Genomic DNA, 26,717 nt, shown 5'->3' on the forward strand with positions numbered 1-26,717 from the left:
AAATAAGTATTTATTTATCATCAACGTCCTTTTTATAAATCATATTCTTACAGTCTTCTGAATCACAACCACATTAGTATGCAACTAATGTTATTTTTTTGACAATAACAAGCTTTCGTTTTACAAGCTTTTTTACAATTACACGGTTTTTTGAAATTAGTTGGAAATGGGCTTTTGATCATAAATAACGGTAGTAAAGTACCATCCTCTAACTTGTATCCGAAATTTGTAAATAATGTAAATAATGATTCAAGACACAGAGAGGCCGATGCAGTAACGTATCATGAATTTTAGAAACTAACAATTTACTAAATAAAAATCAATACGGTTTTAGATCTGAACTAAGCACAGAGGACGCAGTATTCAATTTAATTAATGAGATAAACAACACCTTGAATTCAAACGAAAAGAGCCTTGCAGTATTTATTGACTTACAGTACCGTATCTAGGGCGTGGCAAAGGTGGCACTTGCCACGGGCGCAAGGCCCACAGGGGCGCCCAAAAATATCAAAAGAAAAAATATTGGAGCTCCAGGCGAAATAATTCGAAATATCACAATTCGGTTTTCATGTTAAACCTATATACGCCTCGCAACGAGCGATGCCAATAAATCTGGAAACATTTAAAATATTGCTAGCCTTCCATAGAATTTGCCCAAAATGATCTCAAAATCAACAAAACTTTAATTTAAGGGAAGAAATAATATAAATATGGCTATGTTCAAGCGTGCCGTAATCTAGTCATAAATATATCTGTTGAGCGTCGGTATGTTCAAAGGTGCCGCATTCAGATCATAAATATTTGGGTCGAGCTTCGTGTTATTACCCCTATTCTAACGAATGTTTTGCGCTTCATCAAACTTCTCGGTATTTCTTCGACAAACGGTACCATCTATTTTTGAATGAAGTGCGGCGGCTTCTTTTTCTTTCATACAATTTATAAGGATCGGTTTTTTAGATCTTCAGGAGTTATCTTTTTATAGTCTTTATATGTACCTATATGAATATCGATGGTTTCAATTGAAAGGAGTAAATATACAGGGTGTTTATGATTAGGTGCGAAAAAATTAGGGGGAGATTCGTTTTCAAATAATAGGGTTGAGCTCTCTCCCGCTTAGTGGGAAAAGTAGTTTTTAATTTGTGAAAAGTTGACAAATGTTTTTTTTTTGTCACATTCATTTTAAATTTGTACCAGTTCTCAATGAAAATATCGTTTTGACATAATTTATCTCTTGAAAACCAAAAAATTCACAAAAATAAAGTTGAGCTGACATTTCATGCGAGTGAGAAGGCATTCGAAAAAATTGTTGGGGGTGTTTCTCTATGATTCCAAGGGGTAGAAGAAGCCACCCTCCAAACTTGTTATGCGATAACTTTTTCTTTATTCATATATTACAATGAGTAAATTAATTTTGGATAGACTAATCCATTCTTAACAAATAATGTCTCTTGTAATTTTTTGCTTTTATTCAAAGTTTTCGAAAAAAAAACATCAACAAATAATACGTCTGAGTTGTGGAGGTTGGAATTATTTTCGACCTCAAATTCATCCAATAGGCGGATGTCAAAACGATATTTTTAGCGAAAAATGGTACAAATATAAAATGAATGAAACAAAAAAAAACAAATTATAAACTTTTTACAAATTGAAAACTAAACCTATTTTTTGACAAGTAATTTCTCCCTGAATTTTTTCATATACATATATATAATATTGTTTATTATTTTGAAACTTCAACGAAAGTAAATGACTCAAATTATGAATAAAAAAATACTATGAGAAAATATAATGGGTGAAAAAAAAACTTCCAAAATGGGGGGCGCTGTCTAACATATTGCCACAGGCGCAATTGTACCTAGATACGGCTCTGTTGACTTAGCTAAGGCATTCGATACAATACCTCATGAGCTATTTTAAAAAGAATGGAATACCTAGGATTCAGAGGGGATACGAACTGACTTCTCAAAATATATTTGTTAGACCGGAGGCAAAAGGTAAGGAATGAAGATGCCTACAGCAAACCAGAGAAGATAACTATTGGTATACCTCAGGGTACTGTTTTGGGACCTCTTTTATTCCCTATATATGTGAATGAAATAGGATCAATTTTGGATAACGCTGTAGTCATTTCATATGCTGATGATACAGTTGTGGTGTTCAGAGATTACGGTTGGGAATAAGTATTCAGGAAGGCGGAAGAGGGACTTAGATCATTGTATAACTGGCCGAATAATAGTTTACTGAGCATTAATTTGAAGAAAACTCAATACATCACTTTTTTCGTCACTGATGTGCTCAACAGAACAAAGCTCGAATACAAGCTGTCATTGTGAATCAATAAAAAATGTAAAAAAAATAAATATTTGGGCATTATAGTAGATCAACCTGAGGTGGAGTGATCACTGTTCTTACCTCAATGGGAAAATTAGAGGGTTGCTCTTCAGATTTTATCAATTGAGGCAAATCTTAAATGCAAAGATGCTCGGGACAATTTACATGGCATTGGCGGAATCGGTGTTGCGCTATTGCTTGGTTGTATGGGGAGGCTGTTTTAGAAACGCTATGAGAAATGTATTCATAACTCAAAATTATGTCTCAAAATTACATATAGGAAAAAACGTACATATCCTACAGACTCACTCTATAGGGAGACGAATATCCTAGCGCTGAGAGCCCTATATGTCCGTAGTTGTCTTAACTATCTAGAATCAAAATACTATTACCTAATAACACCATTAAATACAATATTAGAACAGAATCTTTGAGAACCCGACTATTTATGAAGTCCCATACTCAAAGAGTTGTCACATTCTTCGCTCCAAAATTCTTCAATATACTTCCTGATAATATTAAATCCTCAATAAATAACAAAAAAAATTCAACAATCTAACTCAAATATATATCCAGGAACATTATATATCTTTCATTACTCTTATGTAAGTAAGATGTATTTGATCTTGCTAAGTCATTATACGATAATAACTTATAGTTTCACCAATATTTGAGGTTTTCCTCTCTTTCACGCTTTTCCGCCTGGCTCTTTGGTTTGGCGGCTCTTGTCTCGTCTTTTACCCAGACGCCGTGTTTTTGCATCTGCGTTTTTCAGTTTGTAAATGGGCAAATGTTTCACAACACGAGCTGAAATCCTCATAGTACTTTCATGCTCAGCGTGAGACATCTGCCAATGACGCATACTGAACTAAGTTAATTGTCATTATACAAGATTATGAATGTTTATTATGAATATGTATGTGAAAATTTATGTATGAATTGAATGATTCAATTTACTCAACCTATCATACAAGTAATATTTTCATTAATAATCGGAAGTGCCAGAGCTTCGGAAATATTTTAGCAGAATATAGGAAATCGTGAACAATATCATATTCCGAATTTTCAGATTTCAAATAGGCCCGGTTCTCCAGAAACTTCTAATAGGCAGTCGAACTTGAAACACCCTGGATGTAAATGAGGACGGCATTTGAACAGCAATTCTGCCGAAAAATCAAGCTACAATTCAAATAATAATTGCTCAAATGGGCGGAAGGGTTCAAGAGAAAATCAACTACAAACTTCGTTGTGATTTTGTCCATTCCTCTAAGTTTGCCGCTGTACCTTATAATAGTAAGTTTCTACGATATGATCTGGTTTACATCCACTGTTATTATCGCCTTTTGGGCCTCCATAATACCTAACATGACCTAATGAAACCTCCCCTTGTTATTTCATTCTGAATTATCGTGGAAGAAATAAACTACCAAACTGGCTCATATTTCTCGCCATTCTTGGAGTCTCCTGTAGCAACCTTGAAAACGTTCTCGGCACGCAAAGTTCTATTTTCATCTGCGTTTCCAAAAGAGTGAACGCAATTCCTGAATGGATCAGGAAGGTATTCATTTCTGGTATCGTGTAAGTAACTGCCGAAATTGTACATAAATTATACCTCAAATAATTCCCAAACTTCCGTTTTCGGAGCATCGAACGTAATTCTCATTCACTCGAGGCGGGCAGCAGAATTATTATTAGTTTTTCGATGGATTCGACCATGATATGACGTAAAGTTGATTCGGGATTTTGTATTCCGTTTATGGCCCTTCGAGAAAGGATTTATTAACTACCAAAATGTCGTTTCATTTATTTTCCCCGCCGTTGCATTTTCATGTCTTGAAGAACGGTTCGTAATATTATCAGGATCAGGGACCATAAAATGAGATTCAGAATTAATGTAATTATCGATCTTGGGCGACAGGAATTGTTCGTGATTTCGGAATAGATGATTTGAAGATAAGAAAGTTCTCATTTGAGTAAATTCATAATTGACTGCAATCAGGTAGAAATCCATGTAATCTGTTGAGTGTAAGTAAGAATACTAATAAACAACTGATATCAACATTTATCAACTATATGGAGGTGGTCATTAGCAGGTAATGGAATCCAATAGATCAATGAAAAATTCTTCATTTAATGAATACTATCTTTCTGCTATTGTCATAGCCACCTGTCCTTATTAGGGGCCTGAAGGTCTACAGAAAGCAATACTAATATTTGAAATTAACCGATAACCATTTTAATATGATACATTCAGGTGCCTGGTCCTTTACCTTTAGAGATATCTCACTTAAATGACTTGAGAAAAAATTTTTTTGACGAAAACGTTTACTCATATCTGTAATATGAGAAAAAGAAGTTTGAACTAAATTACTCGAAATAATTTTTTTCATTACCAATTCGATTGTTCTTACCTTATACTGGATGTTCCTTAATTAGAGTTACGGAGGAAAAAAAAAAGATTCCTTGGATAATTTTAAAAATCAAAAGTCTCATGAATAAGAGCCCGCAAAAGCTTTCTTTTGAGATACTAGTGTGTCGTACTTTTTAGTGATACTTAAATCAGTTTATCAAATCTTCATTAATAATTGCTACAGAGTGGGTAAATAAGTACCAAAGTTTATAATCAATTTAGCTGGATCTTTATAATAATTTTCCCGAGGATTACTACGGAGCTGTTTGAAATGTTTTTCTCGAAATCGATAGCAGATACGATACAACCATAACAAACCAAAAAATGTAGTACTGGACCAGAGTTTCTATTCACATTTTTCTAAACTAAAAAACAGTACTCAAGGCACTCTTCAAGAAAAAATATCACCCTGTGGATTTGCATTCAAAATTAGCATATAACATTATGAAAACATTGAACTAGAATATCTATGGCCAATTCAAATTAAATATCTTGTGAAAGGAAGGTTCTATGAGAACAAAAACTTAAACTTTAACAAGTGTTTGAGGACTCATGTTATAGGACTGTTTTTCTTGAAATGATCCGAGAAATCTGTCATTTTTATTTTTACTTCCAATTGAGGAACACTGTGTAGATATAGCCAATTCAAAATTGATGTATTCACAAATTTTTCTATGTGAATTACTCAGTTCAGTTCTTTGATAACAACACTATTGAAATTTTGTGAGGAGAATGATACAAAAAACCGCAAACAACGGGTAAGTGTATACTGATGACGAATGCAAAAATCGCAGATGGCAAATGAGAAGCCAATAAAGCGGATGGATGAAGGAAAATAATAAACCTAATTATAATAATATAATTATAATAAATACGAGCTCGTAGTGCAATAAAAGTACTCATCTTGAAAGCGATAATAAACTCATAAACCGTTAAAGGGTCCGATTTTTTACTGCCGTGTGATTTTGGAAGAAAAGTGAAATGATTATTGGATCATTTTATGGAAAAATTTTCGTTCTTCGTCTTTGCGAGAATATTGCAATTTCATATTTTGGAAATCTTGGGGGGGGGGGGTTAATTACCCCCAGTACCCCCCCCCCCCCCTATTTCTACGCCCTTGGTTCTATAAATGATTTCAACACTCTCTTCAACACTCTCAACTTCTACAATTATCATCTGATTTTAATAAAACTTCAAATAGATATCCGGTATGGGTCTAAGATTCCAATAAATAATATCAAATTGCTCCAAAATCGGGGGGGGGGAGGGTTCTTCAGCCAACACCAATTCTCCAAATGATTATGTTTCGAATCCTCAGGATCACTATAGGTCCCTTATATTGAGGAATCATCTCCCATCGAGTCTCCAATAGATTTATACTGATTGTATTCCTTAGAAAAAGCCTTACAAAAATACTAAGAAAATATGACAACTTCTTGACATTAGACTTATAAAGGATGTTATGATTTTGGTAAAGGAATTTCGTTCATAAGTGGTACTAATGGAATTTTAACTTTTCGGATATGCTTTTTGCAATATATGTGAAATTTCCCGGACTTCAATATTTCGATTAATTCTACTTATGAAGTATTGATGGAGTTTGATAAGATATAAGAATTTGTATACAGCAATTTCAACTGTTTCTATCAAAATTAATAATTAATTATTAGTATTTCAAGACCGATAATAAAGTACCTATGATAGAGAGCTGCTTTTACTAGGAGAATTGAACGAAAAAGCATAGTACATACACATACATAGCATACCCATTGGTATCAGTAGAAAGAGTAAAGTAATACACAGACCCATGGTATTTATCTGAACGCCATAACTAGATTCTAATGATAACCTATTCTTTATGAATCTGCACTGAAGCAGCTTGGGAGGACTGCAGACCCCCCTCCCCCAAAAATACCAACAATTCGGAGAATACGCTATTAGTACCATTTCGATATGTGCAGTTATTTCGTGACATATTCTCAACATATATAACATATATGCTCAACTAAGCTCGGTGCGACTCAGCTTTCCGTCACTTGCGACTCACGGTTCCAGTGTTTTTCATTCAAGATCTGTAAACCTGAGTGGGGTTGATCATCAATGCCTCTCTGACAAGTCCATTCTGTGGAAGTGTCCTCCACGTTCTTCGAATGCCTGTTCCACTCGATCTGGTTCTACTTCGAGCAACTCAACTTCGGCTACATCGCAGCAGATCACTATGGTGGAGTTTGAAAGACTAATGAGGAAGATTTCTTCGATTGCTGCAGACGTATCAGCAATACGAGTTGAGCAGGATGGCCTTTTCGGAATAGAATATTCCATAATTGGAACAGTCTTCCTGATGAGGTCGTTGGCGCAAATCCTTCAAGAAAAATTTTGACTCTTGGTGGCGAACCGGTGTGAGTTGACATTCGGTTTTTTTTTGTGATTTCACTAGTTTCTTTTGTTTTTGAATTCTGTATTAATTTAAGTTTCACACTCTGTAGTTTTTCTTTTAAAATTTGCATATGAGTTGAGAAAACTCTTTTCTGTTGAGTCATAATAATAATAAAATAATATCTATATTAAGCGAAATATTTTGTACGTTACCAGCGAGGTTACCAGTATCTACGCCGCAAAGATTTTATTCTACCCTCAAGGGACAGAAAACATATTCAAAAAGTACAATGTTTAGTGAGAGATTGACTGCGCTGTTGAATATTCATTATGATTCTGAATTCGATATTGAGAATGTATTGAATATTCTAGGAATATCTGAAAGAAAATTGAATATTTAAAATTATTTATTTTTATTATCTTTCGTATTTACTTTGACCTTCAATTCAATCTCCGAACTATAGAATGAATTTTTCCTAATTTAAATTCTCTATACAACAGACAACCTATAGCTTACAACCCAACCCACTGTTGTCGCCTAACTAGTTTGATGTTACCCCAAAATAAAATACTGGATGCGCCGTTATGCATCTGGTACTATTCAAGATCTCTTAGGTTAGTTTTTTTGACAAATTTGGGTTTGTCAAAGAAGACCATCAAATTTTTCAATTCATCCTCATAATTATCAAATATATTAAAAATTAATGAAATAAAAAAGTTGAAATATTATATGATTCATTGTATTTCCATTGCAAAATGGCGAATGCGCCTCCAATAAGAGGCTTCAGGGCCGCCGCCAGGATCGACATACCGGACATTTTGCCAGGGCGCCAAATTCTAGGGGCGCAATTAAAATTAAAAATTTCTTAATTAAATTACCACTCTTTGTTGTAAAAATAAATCGAATAGGCTCTCACAACTAGTTATAAAAATTCAAAACAATAGCAGTTAATTGGAGGGGAAATATAGAGAAAATATTCCTCAATTATATTTAAAATTACAAGTTCCAGTCGGCATTACGCTCCCTGCGCTCTCCTTTTTACACATGTGTTTTACGATCATAAATTATCGTCGGCATTATCTGTTATCTCACTAAACTTCACCAGATGATTGCTTTATTATTCTCTTTAGAATAAGGTATATTCTTAAGGCGGCTTCTTAAATAATTATCCATTATCCAATCACGATATTGTTTTCCGAAAAGGAGGTTGATATTGCACAACCTTTTCAGTTCATTTCCTATTCTAGAGAAATAAATACGCGAAACTAAGTTGAGAGTATGTATTCAGAGTTGAATTATTCAATATTTTTTGTATCTTTGGATTTCAGGGATTCAAAATGAAGGTAAGTTCTCTCGTGTAACCTAATGTTTTGTTTCATTTCCTATTGTTGGTTTTGGATACAATATTCAAAAAGGCCGGATCAACTTAAATTATTCACTCATCTATTAAAATAAGCATTCTAGCTATGTAGGTATGTTAATAACAAATAGGGAACTGATCGGACGTCTACGTGTTAGTTTCATCTTTGGTCATTCAAAACCAAACCTACAATATTCTAACAATATCCAGAAATAGGTTTTTTTTGTTGAGTATTGCCTATAAATAAGGGCGCCGAAATTGTATTTTCCAGGGCGCCAAAACGTCTGGCGGCTATCTGGTCAGCTATCACATTAGAGGTCTACATCTTATGAATTTTGAGAAATAAAACTACGCCATTACTAAAAATGAAAGATATACACTTCAATAACACATCAAAATCGTTAAAATTCACTACTAAAAAGGTTGAAAATCTGCTATCACATTTCGCAAGGCAAAAGCAATTTTGTATTATTTCTCGATGAGATCATCCTAATTGACCACCGAGATTTTGTGATTTGATACCTCAAGACTTTTTTTGGGGCCATGTGAAAGGTAATAATGATAGTATACCAATACTACACAATCGATTTAAAACCTTAAAGATGGAATTCGTGAAGTTATCGGGGACACAGCCGCAAATGTATGAATTTTTATGGACAGTTTCATAAAAAGGATATGGTGCTGCACCTGCAACCATAGTTGTAACGGCCATTTGGATGATATCGTTTTCCATGTGTCGACGTGTCAACGCAAATTACTTCACAAGGAGCGAGTCCTTTAAGAGATCACGCTGAGGACATTTGAAATATGTTGTCTTGCAACGATTTTGCACCCTTCGGTTCATGTTACGCTACTGGAATTTTCGAAGACGCGGTAATTTGTCAGTTGATCGTGTACCATCGGTCGGAGCGCGGATGCGCGGATCTAGAGAGAATCCATTCAGAGATTTTCAATTGTTGTCAAGACTTCAGCAAGGATACGTACCTAAGATTTAGATTTCAGTCATTATTAATTTAATTTGAGATTTGGAATCTAATTTATCGGCGAGAATTGTGTCGGGATTCTCGGTAAGTGTTCACATGAATATTTGTATTCAACAAGTGATAATCTCGCCAGAACGAATTAATTTAATTTGAAACAGTCGTTTTTTTTTAGAGTCATCCATCTTGCCGAAACGTATTTCAAGTTTGGTGGGATTCTTTTTGTGTCAAACAATTTCAACAAAACTCCTTCTCAGGTTTATTTGATAATGAGTGTAATGATTTCTTTGTAATTTCTTGGTTAGAAATCCGAGAAGGAGTTGTAAATTCAGTTAACATTTTCTAATATCGTTGTTCATTTTCTCAAAGCACCTCCCGTGGAATTGGAACAACAGAAACCTTTCTTCGAATTGAAAAATATCAAGAAGTGCTCCCTTGAAATACAGAATTTGGAATAGTACGTATGTTAAACCACTTTAGTTCCTGAATCTGAAAGAATACCTGCGTAATACCTGGCATTATCACATCAACTTCGTTGAATGGGGATTGGAGTACTATAGCTTCCTGATAAGATCTGATGTTCAGAAGACTGAAAATAATTTACAGAAGAGGTTCCATCCTATTTGCAGAGTAACTCATTTAAAACCGATTTAAGTTAAGTTTTTATTTCATTATTTGTTTAGAGTGAAAAGGATCGGAGTTTTGTTGCCAAATAAGCCAAACCACCCCTAGAAATTAGTCTTTAGAGTCTCATGTGGCAATTGTAACGTTACAGTCTTCTTAATTCAATAGCAAGGTCCGATAATTTTATCTACATCCTAAATAAGAATGTGTTTTATTTACGTTAACCTTTGGAACCTCAATCAATTCCTGATATTTTCTGAAAGTAATATTTTCATTTGAGTGGAATTCTCAAGTAGGTAAGTTTTATTTATTGGATAATACATTTTTGACTTGATGACAGGACAAATTCTAATAGAATCGTCAACGTTTTGATGCCAATTTTGGATCTTTTTCAAGACTGGAACATTCATTAATTTATTATAAATATTGACTCTGACATAAAAATTACGAACAATACAATAGTGTCCAAGTACTTGCTTTAGCAACACAAAATAAAATGTTATAAAAACCAAACTTTAAGATAAAACATACGGCAGAGACGATTGACAAGTTTTGACAGGTCAGTAGGTGCAGAAGGGTTCTTTATGTTGTGTGTTCCTTAGAGTCAGTGGTTCTTGGTCAGCACCATGATTTGGACCGGGGTGCATCGAGGCTTTGCGGAACGCACGATTTACGAAAATAACCGTTCTGTGATCGCGACCCATCGGGCATTCGGCATTCGATATAGTCCCTTCTGCCAACACAATCAAAACTTGGACTCGTCAACTTGAGGACACAGGAAGTACACGACGAGGGCGAGGACATGGACAACCGAGAACGGTAAGAACACCGGAAAATGTGCAGAGCTGTTCGAGTAGCAATCGAGCTTTCTCCAAGACGTTCTGCATGAAGGCTTTCGATAGCTTTGGGAATGTCATACCGATTTTTGAGGATTTTCATTTTTCTGGAACAGTGAATGAGCAAATTTTCGGTACAGGCTGCATATAATCTTCTTCAACTCCATGAAAGACCATTTCATTCATCTAAAGTACCAGTTTGTTGTGCTGTGTCCCAATTTGGAGTGAAAGGCCCTTATTTTTTGGAGGAGGAAAATGTCACCGTCACAGTAACTTCCCAGCGTTATGTGTCAATGTTCGAAACCTTCCTAGCGCCTGAATTGGAAGAACTTGCTGAAGAACACAATCTGGGTGATATCTGGTTCCAGCAGGATGGCGCTGCAGCTCATACAGCTTGAACTTCATTAGTTGTTTTGAGACAGATGTTCCCAGGAAGACTGGTCTCGCTGAGAGGGGACGAGGGTTGGCCAGCGCGCTCAACAGACTTGAGCATCTGCGACTTCTTCCTTAAATATTAGGTCTTCAAACTTCGTCCACACGCCCTGTCAAAACTCAAGCACGAATAAACAAAGAAATCCGGACCATAGCGCCCGAGATATGCCGAAAAGAGGTCGAAAATATGTTACATCCGTCCCATCACATTGTTTACATTCAGATTGACAAAAGTAAATATTGTTTTCGAATTTTAATATGAAGTGATTAATTTCATAAGTTGTGACCTATTTGTTTCATATCCACATCATAGTACTTCATAAATCCATTTGAAAACTCTTCAAGAAGAACAAACTTGGAATCGAAACGTCGACTATTCTATGAGGATTTTTTTATTTGGCCTGCCCTCAAAACATAGATTTATTATTCAATCTGAGAACACGAAGAAGGGAATATGGAACGTTTTAACCATAGAATAATAAACATAGATAGAGAGAGTATACGCAATTTTTACACGTCCCCAACATGGTTAGATTATGTTGTCGGATTTTGATATACAGGGTGAGTCTTTGACTTGTACATATATTTTAACCCAAGATTCCTGAGGTCAAAAGAAACACTTTTTTCCTTTACCATTTTTTCCGATTCGGCCCGGTTAAAAAGATACAGGCTGTTGAAAATCGTTAAAAAAATGTGATTTTCGGCTATATCTCGTAAATGGTTGTATCGAAGGAAATGATTTTTGAAATATAGCTTTTTTTTGATGTGATACATCTTCTCCGAACACCAGATTCCATACACATTCTTCTGTTTCTTTGTTATGAACATAACATACCATAAAAATACCAGAAATTCGAAGAAACCAACTCTTAATAGTAATTTGAACGTTCATTGAAGAATATTTGGCTAATTTGAAAAATAAAAGTATTCTTCATATTTTCTCGTACAAAGCGCCGTTTTCGAATAACTTGATCTTAAAAAAAAAAAAATATCTGTGAAATTCAAAAAATTGGGTACTTTGGCTGAATGCAACTCTGTTCTATTGTGGAAAAAAAAACCACAGAAATGAATATTTACTATGAAGTCATGTCTCAGATTTAAGAATTGAAGTACTAGCCAACTTAGTTTGAAAATGAAGTTATTTGAATAAGCTCACCTCAACTCCTCGATTTGATTAAAAATCACTGAGCTTTGGCACAGCTCTGATAATAAGAAGATACTTCACTAAAATCAACATTCTTTTTGAAAAGTCCAGATCATTCATAAAACCCATGTTTAAAAAAGTTTTCACAAAATAGTCTCATTATAATGACAACAATCAATATCCCACTAAAGACTGCTGCTATCGAACAATACTGTATTCTTCTTCGGCTCATTCAAACTCACATCGAAACATATCACTAGGACTAGGTACATACTAGACAAATTTTCATGTGATTGAGATTGAATACTTTTATTCTTTTGCTATTCCATAAATTCATTCTAAGAGGGCCATAATTGTTTTAATGTGAAAACAAATTAGGTGAGTTGAAAGAAACCAAATATTCTATTGTGGATATTTACATTGAATACTTCTCATTTATTTTCAATGCCAAAATCAAGATGAATTAAGTAGTAAAGTTGGCTATAATGTAGGTACACATTAACAACAAATTTGATTACAAGTGGAGTCTAACATTTTCCATTGATTACAGAGCCAGAATATTTTACATATTTCCATATTTTCATACTGATGGTTTCAAAAATATTGATGCATTTCAATATTTTTATGAGATAGTTGGAACAAATCAAATGCTTCATTTCATAACAAATATCTTATAACAATAACAGTGTAAACTAAACTGTAAATGAAAATTTTAGGTTAGAACTTAGAACATAGATTAGTCGAACCGAACTGCTGTGTTTATATTTGGCATCACTCGAAATTTGAAATTCAAACTTAAAACCACAGATTACTATAGTCTGTGTTAGATCTTTCATAGATGAATATTATTCATTTGAGATTTTAAGGTTAATTCTTGCACGAAAAATAAACAACGATATCATATAAATGAAATATAATGAATGAATGGATATGAGTATCAGAGCTAATATGGGTGGTAGCGAGCTCAATTCGTTATAATTATCGAAAATGAAATAGAAATCAAGAGAAGAATATTTAATCTTTAGCGTCAACGAAATTGGAATAACTCATTTATTTGATTATAAACACTACTTTGTTCAACAAATGGAATGTTAAACGTGAGTTTATGATGGTTTTTCTAATTTAGTAGCTTATTTCCAAGGTTCAAGAGGTATATCTTATGCTTGAGAAAACTTCAGTGTTCCGGTTTTCAGGGGTGAATTAGCTCATTTTGAAAATTTAAAATGGCTATATCTTTTTAACAGGGCCGAATCGGAAAAAATGGTAAATGAAAAAAGTGTTTCTTTTGACCTCAAGAACCTTCGGTTAAAATATATGTACAAGTCAAAGACTCACCCTGTATATATATATATATATATATTTTCAAATCCACAATTTTACTATATCGATATTAATTTATCTTATATTGAATGAAATATATTTATTTGAGCGATTCCCTATTACACATGAGAAGTGCGTTCTTTCTGGAGGAGCTTGCGAATTGAGTGAAATATCGTATCACTGATATATATTCATTTCCGCGCGCTGCCTGTCAAATTTGATAGTTCATATTGGGGACAAAATTTGCTTACTGAAAATGACATGCTCGCTCTATTTATGTTTATTACTCTGAGGTTTTAACTAACACCCTACCCATACTTTATATCATCATAGATCCACGTCGACGCCATAAATCTCTCTGTATGACGTAGATATTATGGCGTCCGCATAAAAATAATACAGCTTCGTGCGGAATCGAATTTTTTTTCGCCAGCTCCATCCCCCGAATAAATTACGAGAAATAATAAACCGAAAGTCGTCCCGACGGCGATGGTCACGTGCATCAGTCGCCTCACCTACGGGGCGATCGAAATGAATTACAACCGGAAAAAATCACACGCGCGGTTTCGAATAAACACAAGGCCGGTTATATGCGACTTGTTATTGTGCATAAATAATGGAATTTGCCCAGGGCCGTCGCTAGGGGGTAGGCAGGATGTATGTTCAGATAGAGGCAAGATGGAAAAATAGCCGTATGGTAGCCTTGAGAAAGGATTTTGACGCAATAAGCATAGATATTCTTATCAATAAGCTCCAACGAAGGGGATTCAGAGGAAAAACATATAACTTGATTAAGTCCTATTGAACCGATCGCCGTCAATATGTATTTATGTATGGTGTTCCCCAAGGGTCGATTCTGAGTCCTCTCATCTATTTTTTGAATGTACTTAACTTGAGTAAGTCGGATATCCGGGCCGGGTATTTCACTTTTGCACACAACACTGTCTTGATATATTCAGGTAATAACGTGGATCAATTGTATTAACAAATTAATAAAGATCTACAACGGTATTTACATTAAATTGAAAATTAATATTGATAAAAGTATATGGTATTCAAGCTTAAGAACAAAAAACGAGCAAGTTTGAACTTAATCATTAGTAATATTGAACATCACAAAGTCTGCGAGGCGAGGTACTTGGGTCTGATGTTAGACTCAAATTTGAGCTGGAAAAGCCACATTGATTTCATGGTCAAGAAGATAATACCGATGGTTTCAGCTATATGTAAGGTTTGATGTTATTAATCAAAAAAAAGTAAACTTCAGGTGCACAAAGCGTTTTTCATGTCACAAATAAGTTTTATTTAGAAAATTATGAATGTTGATTTTTTGTACGTATATAATTTCATTGAATAAATCATTAAAAAAAAAAAGATGTCCATTCGGCCGAACGTTTTTTCATATTTAACGTGCATGAAAAAATTAAGTCGGATGACGTGACTGTTATATACAGTGCTGCCAAATTTAAACAGGAGATTTTCCTTGAAAAATGAATAAGACGTTCCTAATAGTTCGTTTCTCAAATCTCGCTCGTTGCAGAGATACAGGGCGTTGAATATGAAAAATTAAAAGTAATTTCTATACATAACTCACACCATTTCCGAAATTTTTCAATTAAATTTGGAAGAATTCAATCACATTATCAGTTACCAGTAGTGGCGTACAAAAAGGATATAATTTTCCGTTTTTCTACCCTTTTTTTACGTCACTGGTAAAATCAAACGAATTATGCATTTCACGATTTCCCCATTCAATTTTGAGTAAAAAATGAATAATGTTTGAATCCTGAAAAACTAACCGCTTTCAAAATATTTGCGCTTTCAAGTATACAAACACATTAGTAGGTACCTAGTAAAAAATTTGTTCGGCAGAAATTGATTTTATTACCACATTTGATAATCCTAATAACAATCGGATATTCACCAAAAAAATAATGGCACTTCCACATATAATCACATATACTTTTTCAACAAAGCTGCTTTTTGCACATATACAGGGTGTTTCCTAAACATGCGGCAAAAATTCAGGGGGTTGTTCCTTGGACTATTTTAAGCATGTTTTGTCCTTGGATGATTTTTGAAAAACCTCTTTGTTTCGAAGATACAGGGCGAACAACATTTTTCATATTTTTAAAATTAATAATAGTTTAAATAAAAATGCGTACCGCACTGTGTTTACTAAGTAGGTACAATTTATTTTTAAATTTGTTTAACAACATTCCAATTACTAAAAACGGCCAGTTTTTTGACTAAAAATTGCTAATACATCACAAAACGAATTCAAATGAAAACCGTGTTTAATCTGTATTCCTTTACCATCTGCACTTATCAATTTTTAGTCAAAAAACTGGCCGTTTTTAGTAATTGGAATGTTGTTAAACAAATTCAAAAATAAATTGTACCTACTTAGTAAACACAGTGCTGTACGCATTTTTATTTAAACTATTATTAATTTTAAAAATATGAAAAATGTTGTTCGCCCTGTATCTTCGAAACAAAGAGGTTTTTCAAAAATCATCAAAGGACAAAATATTCTTAGAATAGTCCAAGGAACAACCCCCTGAATTTTTGCCGCATGTTTAGGAAATACCCTGTATATTTTCTCCAAAGCTGCTTTCTTCCAGGGTTTATGGTGTTGTTGAAACCCTCCAATGGGTAATCAATCTTTTTTGAAAAACAAAATCTGTTTCCACACTGGCATAGATGTGTCATGGTAATTTATCAAAAAAAAAAAAAAAACAATAGAAGACCCCAGAAGTTATTCATTGACCAATTTCTTCAATATCATTTTATCTCATAAACTGTCCGAAGTTATTATTTGGATACAAGCTCTAACCCTGTTGAGAAAAATGAATTCTAGTTTTCTTAAAGCGTTTTCATTCAGCTATTCTTCTTGTACCTCTGCAAGAAAACAGCTTTGTGAGAAATTGCTTGTGAAAGTGTCATTATTTTTTTTTGGTTGAATATCCGATCGTTATTTGGACCAGTAATTGGGATTGTAATAGTTTTTGGTTTTGTAGTATTTTGTTTTACTGCTGCAAAGTAGTAAATCTACTTTGCTGCCGAGTTGAACATATAATTTTTTCTTCGATTGTTTATAATGATATATGTAAGATGTTGTATTTACAAATTATAACAATTCCCACAATCTTTTTATTTTTCCTCTAGTGATAAATTGAAACGAAATTGTTGGAATGATTGGTTTCTATGGGAATGTATATGTCCATAATAATTATAGTTTGACATTTCATGAAATATCTGACAGTTTTTTTGAAAAAATATCGGATATATTCATCATATTATGGTCAGTGATAGCGACTTAAAGTACTTAGTCCTCCAGAAATTTGGGAGTTTGCAAAAAATATTGATTGTCAGAAAATAAGGAATGTTTTATTCTCATTGAGAATAATCATTTTTTCATCAATGACTTAAAAAATAGGAGAGAAAAGAAATCATGATGCCCTTCATATAATCTACTGGTGGCAAGTGAATATGTGATTTTTTTTCGAAATAAAACAAATGAAACGTGTTATGAGAACTTACCATTTCAAGCCACTTTTCAATTTTCTCTAATAGCTTGAAAACAGTTGAACCTGTACGGTTGCGACTTTCCCCAAATCAATCAAAAATCAAGCCTGAAAATATGCAATTAATTTTTTCTAGCTCAAAGGGATTCTGGGATTCCCTCACAAGAAATCGAATTTGGGACGATTTGGTTATTTTATGAATTTCCCCCAAATGCTCAATTTTAAATTACATATGGTTTTTAGATGGAAAAATAGTTTTTCTCTGATCGACAGCAAATATTGATTTTGCAGACACATATTTTTTGATTGGTTGATTTTGCAGACACATATATGGCGGATTGAACAAGACCGAACTGTGATACATAAAATTATAAATTCCACTTAAAAAGAGAAAAAGAGGGGAGAAACGATGAAGAGAAAAAACACACCGCTAAAAACGACAGGAGGGGGGGGGGGAAGATCCGAGAAAGAAGATTCACCGATGAAGACGAAATAAAACTGATGAAGAGACATACCAATACCGACTGAGACAGGGATCACTTAGAGTTGGAACTAATATATCATTTATTATGTATAGTTGCTAGTTTTCCAGTTTTTTTGTAGCCGTGAAATAGAGAATAAATAATAATTTGAATGCTGTACACGGGTATTACCTCAGTGTGAATAACTCACAGCTATATTTTCGGTTTATTTTGTATTTGTACTAAATAAACTCGATTCTATTCTATATCAATCAGCAATTACTTTTCCTGCCTAGGCAGCGAAGTAACTATTTTCTTGCCTAGGCAGCAAAGTGATTATTCTCAATGGAAATGTAACATTCGGCATTTTCTTACAATCAATACCTCTACTATCAGTGACTATAATATAAATATATCCGATATTTTTCCCAAAAACTGTCAGATATTTCATAAGTTGTCAAACTAAAATTATCATGGATATTCAGGGTGATTCACCGGGATGGCCTATTAGACGTTTATGGAAAACTAATTATAATTTTGAGCTGAAAATTTGCATATTGGGGTTTGAGAAAAAGATCTTTCTACCTGAAATATTTTCAGATCTCTATAACTTTCGGTTATACTGGAAACAGATTACTACTTCCTTATTTCAAATAACACACCCAGTATATTATTCCATCATTGGAAAGCTTTTTTGGGACAATTCCGGCAATATTCCATACCTTTGGTGAAAACTCAACAGTTCATGAGTTAATATAATAGGATTCTTTTTTTGAATTTTTCGGCAGAAAGAGCTTTTTTCGAAAAAAAAATGTCCTTTTTCGATTCTGCAAATACGTAGTATTATAAGACTGTTTGCGGTTTGGACCAAAAATGTACTTCCTCGATAACTGTTTTCGGTATAACCGGAAGTTGTAGAGATCTGAAAATATTTTAGCGGGAAAGATCATTGTTTGAAACCCCAATGTGCAAATTTTCAGCTCAAGATTATGATTGGTTTTCCATAAACGTCTAATAGGCCATCCCGAATATTTTCCCCTTAGTTATTATCAATATTTTTCAGAGATGCCTTCCATTGTTTCATCTTTCGATAGAAGATCCCGATTAATCAATATTAATTTGGTTGCATTCTGCAGAATTGACTTCTATCAGGGCGGCAGTTTGGCTAGCGACGGCCCTGAGTTCCCCATTTAAATTCCACGTCTTACGTTGTTGACAAGTCACGCATTTCGCGAATAAATTTCCCGGAATTTCCTTCGAATTAACGGGAATAATAAAACCGCATCGGACTCTCTAAGTTTACTACTGTCTTTCCATACTTCCATTAAAAGGTTGCCCTTTATAGACTGCGGCCCGTTTATCAGTATCTTAGGGCAATAAATCGAGGCGGACCATTGGAATGTGCATGATAATTTCCGAAATGATTTCCTCGAGCGGGTTATGTCGTTATTAATTACGTCGAACAGGACATAATTCTGCATTCGGAAATGCAGGGGTAGTTCTCACGAATTCTCGAAACGAAAAGCAAGGTCCTAATTTTATGGGGCGTGGTTGAACTGCAAAAATCAAGACATCTCCTCTTTATCTGAATCAACCAAGAGAAAAATAAATTTTCCAAAATAGTTAATAAATTGAATAAGCTTGATTTCTTCATATCCATGAAAAGGATTTTCTGATAAGAGGTTTCATTTTGAATAGCCCGCTATCTGGACGCTGTCTCTTTTGAAGCTATTAAATTTTGACATTGAATGAGTAAAAATGGAACGATACAAGCTTCAACATCAACGCAAAACTGTTGAGTCGTCGTCTAGCACCTTCTTGGAGCGCAACTAGTGAAAAAATTTGAGATTTTGAGACAAGTTAGTGAGAGAGTTAGAATTGAAACCGTCTGGGTCGGTCAAGAATAATTGGGAATATTGCTGCTATAGCTCGTAGTATTGACAAAAACCCAGGTTTTTCGATTCCTCGTTGAATTAACGAGTAGTCATTCCACAAACCACAGGACACCGTATTTTGCATGAACACTTAAATCTTTCAAATTCAGTTTAACAATAACTCAGGCCGATCAACCAGCAACATCATATCTGTATCAGAAATAATTTTGAACCCGAGATCACATCAATGTTCAATATCACTGATATTGAAAAATCACAGTCACGATTCACAATGTGATTTTCAAATCACGATATCGTTCATCTCTACCTTGGACTGGAGGCTATGTTAATAAGCAGAACTGTCAGATTTGGAACTCCAAAAATTCAAGAATTATTGTTGGAAATCCTCTCCATCCTCAACGTGTCGCTGTTTGGTGCGGTTTTTTAGCTGGTAGTGTGATTTATGTTAGTCATCGAATATTTCAAGAAATACTAATCCTGTAATATTCGTAGGTAATTCTATCTGAGCATCATTCATTCTATCTGCAAAAATTTTGCCAAAATTTATGTGTATGAGGCTTCAATAAAATGAGTTCCTGGTATAAAGTCAATCCGTATGAAAAGAAAATAAACTTTATAAAATCTGAAAACCAAACAGTTTTAAATAGGCTCAATTTCTACATAGGGAGGTATGCAGTTGCTTTGTTAGCTACATAGTCGAATAATTGAGTAGAAATATGATTTCAACGTCCATAATTGAATCCTAGGAAGAATTCAAAATGCTATCCAGAAATAAATCTCTCTCGGGAACTGTGTTTACTACTTACGAAAATATGTACTGGGGTTATTCACCCTATTATTAGGCCATTTATATTGACGCGGGAATCAAAATCAAAATAATTTTTGCGAAACCTCGGTTGTCCTACCATACAGGTATATTGTCTTATTTCAACGTAATGGTTGTATCTATGTAACACTTTAAGCAATATCTTGAAGTATCTTCCAAGTGAACAAGTGTGACTTCCGCCACAGACACAGACTACTGCTTGGTGTTTCCTGATAATATGGTCAGAGATAATATACAATGGACAAATGAAAACAACTGTCATCGATAATATCGTTTTCAAAATGATGTTTTCTTCAAATATTTTATGTCATTTCATCGTTTAATCATTCTATTCTTTTGGTATATAGCTGCCATCATAGACAGAATGTGCATACCCATATCTCCTTTTTCGACACAACGTCAACATTCAACATTTCAGAAAATTGAGCTGAACCACAGAAGAATTAAAGAATCACTCACCTGACTTAATAAATTGGGGCCACATCCATTGTCATTCAATCTGAACAAAAATGGTCCATTTCCGAAGCAGTTGTCGTACATACCTAAAATAGAATCTGAAACAAAATTTCAAATGCACGTCAATTTGAATGTTCACCTAGATTAAACTTAATTAATCTAAATATATTTACTCCTACTAGAGTTCGACTATTGAGTTATGATCTGACAACTGGGTTAATGACGTATAGAATACATTATTTTCATAAATGAAATTTTATAAATATGGCATATTTTTAATTATGGTCACATTGCCGCCGCTGTTGGGGTTTTCACTCATCGTTTTCTATTGATGTTACTTCAATATCGTGGAAACGAATTGAAATTAATAGTTGTTTACACTATAAGGAATGCAAGTATCAGTTATTAGATGAGGACGTAGTTTGCACCCAAGCAATAGCGAGGGCAAGCAATGAAGTTCGAGGCAGATCAAATAACTTTCCTCTTGAATTGTGTATTATATTTTTTCCACTAAGATAGTTGATTTTTAATTTCTTTTCTGTTTTTGAATTTAGTCTGTAATTTATTAACTTCCAACAAAATATCGATTTGCCTTAGGTTACTAAGGTTTTCATCTGTACAATTAAGTGTCAAAACTACATTTCCTTCTCTAAAATCAATTCCAAAGAAAATGGAATTCAAGGAGCAACAAATGCTGTATGAGATCTCCTTTCACTAGAGACTTCAAAGAAACGGTACTTAACAGCATATAAGAGATTCAAAAAGTGGTGCATAGAAATCGATAAAAATGAATTCAATTAACCAAAATATCGGAAAAATATGCTGGCATATTTCATAGAAAAAAGCCAAATAATAAAATCGCCAGCAAGTTTCTGATTCGAATATTTAATGTTGAAATCAACGCTGTTTATTGAAGATAGCAGAAAGATCGGTGGCGCTACTGATAGGTATCAGTTTGGTAATGTTAGTATTCTCTGCTGGACGGGTTGCTCCTTTTCTTGACAGCAATAGGTCACGGAATAGAGAAGTATACTTCTCTACTCTGTGAATAGGTTCTGTGGGTCCTTCTTGAATGTTACGTTATGATGAGAAACAATTTTCTGTTATAATATAGATTTTAATTTTCAAGTTTGCTTTCGATATTCTGATATCAATGCCATTGATTTGGCCAAGAAAAGGTTACCGAGTACCGTGATGATAATAATAACAATGTTTATTCAAAATAATCATAAAAAAATTACAGAGGTATTTTTTCGCGAAATATTTACTTGTGCGTAATAATATATACTTTCATAAAATCATGGAAACTACCCGCGCCTTTCAATATTTTTATGGTGAATACCTACCTAAGCTAAGCGCTATTTGTAATCACAGAAAATCAACTCTAATTTCTCCACAGCACTTTTGACCACGAATTTTAATGAACGCTCGTTAAAAGAATCGATTAATGTTAGATCTGCAAATTTAATGTTGACATGACTATCTACTACAAGTATATTAGGTACATTGTCAAATTTTTAGTGGAATATTCTTCTAGGCAGATCTCTAAAGATTTTTTTCAGGTGAAATATAAATGGTAACCATCAAACAGTAGTCTTTTTTTTCTGTGCTGGTAAAGAGCAAAACTTATTTCAACAATTTCAGAAATATTAACTATATTAAATATTAACAGAACTTTCTACTGAATTTGGTATCGATATACCTATAAAGTGACATGGTGTGATGAATCTTGGATGGAATTGATAACTATCCTCGTTGTTGCTGTTGTAATTTTAGATAGCTTGAAAAACAATATTAAAATGTTTTTGAGAAATCATCTATCGTAGATTAAGTTATATCTAGTCCAAAAATTTGCCAATCCTGCCATTAAAAATAAAAATTATCAACTACCGGAGCGTTTGATTCTTTTACTGCTAACGAATATTGTTGCTGCCATCTGAAATTGTGAAAATCAGTAGTAAATCAGTAGTTGCTGACAGTAGTAAAAACAAGTGCAATTTTTTGGAAAAGAAAATTCTGATTGAAAAGGATCAAACAATAGTTTGATGAAAAAAAAATGTTCAAAGAAAAATAAGAGGATAAGGAACAAGGAGAAAAAGAAAAACAAGAGGAGAAGGAATAACGGGAGCAACTCGATTAGGTGTTTCAGAAAGCCAAAGTAAAAATCTGCAGGAAGAAATCAGTATGATACGGGAAGAAACAAAGAAAGATGTTTTGATGGTAGAAGAGTATGCGAAGATGAAAGTTTTAGTGGCACGAGTAGTATCGAAGAAGGTGAGAGAAAAACTTGAAAAAATCATTTCGCTGATGTTTAGCACAACTAAAAACTCAAGTCCAAAAATCTTGTGAACACCTGCAGTTTGCAGCAGATATTCAGAGATTTATCCAGTTTGCATACTCAAAAGCCCCAGACGATTTCAAATAACAGCTGAGAGTACAATAATTCATTATAGGTTAAAGGACATAAAAATTCAGAGGACTCTGAGACTAACGCACTTATAGAGATGCAGTGATGGTCTAGTTCGCTCATTAGAGGTGAAAGCAGATTTCAATAACTTCACAAGGCGTGAAGTGAGAGCGATTTCAATCGAAGATCTACTCCAGAAAAATAACCAGAGCAAGAGTATATCACAGACACTCAAGACACTAGAAAAAATGGAATCCTGGAAAATCAGTGCCGCCAATCAACCATGACAATGGAATCCATGAAGACAACGCATCCCCAAGGCCAAGATGAAGGTTGTACATTTTGAAAGATTGAAACACTGCATCGTGAATCTATGACTTTTAATTGGACGACCAAAACTAAAGGGAGAGGGGGAGATGTTATGTTAATGTTGCGGGACCCTTACTACCATCTATTAGTCTGAGTCGGGAAAGAAAAACATTAACAGAACATAAAAATATTCCTTTGCGTATTGGTATTGTTTTACTTGAGAACGTGATTTGGATGCAGAAGCGTAGAATTGTTCATGGCGGTGGCTAGCAAAATTCGTATCGCAATGATGATTTTACTTCTTCGATAGAAGAGGAACTCAAAGAATAAGAATTGTTATACTTATACGTAAATAGAAATAATTATAAAATTACAAAAAATGGAGAAAGAATCCCCTACATGGCCGACAATTCAACGAGATGAATCGAGATCATGTCGACATTGATTGAAGCATCGAACTATTTGCTCGAATCAAGTGGAATGTATCCAGGAACAGAAGGTTTTCTTCTTGCCATCCAAGACCAAGAGATTTCAATGAGAAACTACTGCCATCATATCATGAAAAATGACAATGACGATCGATGTAGAAACAATCCAAATTATCACAGGTGCATGTCATATCTTTTCAGGAAACGAATATAAGGATAGACACGAGCACCAAGAATTTGCAACCATATAAGGACTAATTCATTCTGAAAAAGTTTTAAACTGTGTACATCATCATGAAAAAAATGCAGGGTGTTACATTTGAAAAACTCGAGAAAAAACAAATTTTGAATTCTTCATATTTGGACATTGATAACGGATACCCTGTATAAGAGAAGTTGATCATTTAGGAAAGATGACTAGGCAAAGTCTTGAGTTGAAAGAAATTCTAATCAAATTCATGTTTCTATCGCTTCTGAAAATTGGTAAAGCGCTTTTACCGAACTACTGTTTTGTTGAAATTTTGCAGTTTGTTTTTAATAAGATCCGTATCTACCGTTGGAAAAATATCCCTAATATTTCGCATCATGATAGAGGTATTGAAGAGCATTGAAAATATGCAAAAATATAAGGGGTGTTCCATTTAAAAAATCACTAATTTGTTGAATAATTTTATTTGGGAACATCCTGTATAACAGAAAATACTTTCCAGAGATGCAGAAACGTCGAAAGTACAAAGGGAATGTTTCTCAACTGAATACCTAAAACATCTGATTTGGCAGCTATGAAAGCCTAACGCACTATTGCAGGGCCCTGTATATGTAATATAATGCAAAAACTATTCTTTTAGGTACAGCAAGGATGGTGAGAAAATTCCTAGGAGGCAATGGACGTGTCCAAGGATCGGCGGGATCTCGAGTAAGAGGACAAGAAGCTCGATGAAGACCAGAAATACTACAAAGACCGGACACGACCGAGCTCTATCCTTCTAATATTTCAAATATTCGGGATTGAGTGAATGTTCTCCTTAGTGTGTAGTGAGGAAGCCGACTGCGAGGGGAGTTTTCTCTTCTACGCTGATAGGCTAAAGTCGGGGATAATATAGATCAGAGATTGTTGAAATCAGTAGTTGTTGACTAGTAGTAGAAACAAGTGTAATTTAGATCTGAAGGAATGCGTTAATTCAGTGAAAAGTTGTTAATAAAGGCCATTGTATTATTTTAAAAAGTTATTCAATGAAGATTCACCCCAGAATCGTACCAATTTGAATAAATGGGTATAAATTTGCTTCCGCGAATAAACATCTAGCCAATTTCAATTCTGAAAAAGCATATGGAAAAATAATATGAATCAACAACTTTTGTAGAACGCTTTTCTTCGATTTTTCGTATTTCATATTCAAACTGAACAGAATGTAACTGTGAATACACGTTTTGAAGACAAAGGACAAGCGGTTTTATATTAAGACAGGCAGCGCTCTAAAACTTCTATACGGAAAGTTTGAATTTCAAAATTATCACTTGTTGAAACTGAAAACGGCGTCTGTCAAAAATATTCAAACTCATACACAAATTCAATGTGTGGATAACAACAGTGAAAGAAATTACCTCAACGGTACATAACCAGCAACAGCAGCGTGAACTTGGAGGAGAGTAAATTGTTCAGACCGTGCACAATACGGAACTGAAATAGCCCCCTAGGATACTCGTGCCTCCCAAGTTGACTAACGTTTTACGCCAATGACAGAGTTTCACCATTCATAACTCCGGTGTACCAGTCTCCAGATGTAGTCGGTCTGATACACCCCCGACTGAAATGTGACGGAATGATAGTGGGGAGTTATATCTGTTGAAAGGGTGATTAGACTCTGATAAAGGCATCTGGAAAAAGTCTCGAGTCGCACGCTTCGATACAGGCTGATTTTTCTGATATTAAGTTTCGCGCAAATTCTCAGAAGGTATAAATTGGAAAATGGAACAATTAAAAAGTCTTCAATTATGTGATAAAACAATTCATTTTGTCATACTTCATACAACAAAATCGTGCGGGAATATATTCAATCAATCAATTAAATTTATTTTACCAAATTAAGTACGGTAACTTTCTAGAGATACTGTTAATTAAACCTACGTGTACAGAAAATCTTATTCATATCATTATTTTCTAATGATATTCATACAAAATAATTTCAGAAGGTATTTCATATTTCTCAATCAAACGTTGATTGAAGGATGTGTGTCTTCAATTTGTTTATAAAATCAGCATTTTCATTTCTGTTCGAAGTACGTTAACCAGAGAAATACCAATTTCCGGTGAACTGTGGAATTTGTATTGTATCAATAAATCTATTGTCATCATATTTACGCTTTATCTTGACGTCACTAGAATTATATTATAAATAGGTTTTAGTTTTAGAAATAAAGTGCATTTTACACACGATCTACCTTTCAGTCATAACCTTTGAGTCCTTAACAAATCCTCTATCTTGAAACTCAAGGTAACGTGACGCTACCCCAACATTGGTCCTTCGAGCCGGATTACAACCCAACATTGGTCTTTCGAGCTAACACAAAAACTACCAGGGACTTTGGAAATA

The 26,717-nt window shown here is 34.1% G+C and overlaps 1 protein-coding gene across 5 annotated transcripts in view; it reads right to left on the reverse strand.

Annotated features, from left to right (window-relative positions):
• The window catches only part of LOC123678079 (probable tubulin polyglutamylase TTLL2), a 104,822-nt gene extending 79,047 nt beyond the window's left edge, over positions 1-25,775 (reverse strand). The window contains exons 1-2 of one of the 5 annotated variants that reach the window (XM_045614876.1): positions 25,729-25,775; positions 20,983-21,077 (exon numbers count right to left, since the gene is read on the reverse strand). In XM_045614876.1, the coding sequence (XP_045470832.1) occupies positions 20,983-21,063 (81 nt within the window). In that variant the 5' untranslated portion in view covers positions 21,064-21,077; positions 25,729-25,775. Of the gene's footprint in view, positions 1-20,982; positions 21,275-25,728 lie in introns of those variants that run through there. The other 4 variants (XM_045614873.1, XM_045614874.1, XM_045614875.1 and 1 more) reach the window with 4 other exon arrangements.
• Positions 25,776-26,717: the final 942 nt, after the last annotated feature.

Source organism: Harmonia axyridis, chromosome 4, assembly GCF_914767665.1.
Source record: "Harmonia axyridis chromosome 4, icHarAxyr1.1, whole genome shotgun sequence".
Lineage (NCBI taxonomy): Eukaryota > Metazoa > Arthropoda > Insecta > Coleoptera > Coccinellidae > Harmonia > Harmonia axyridis.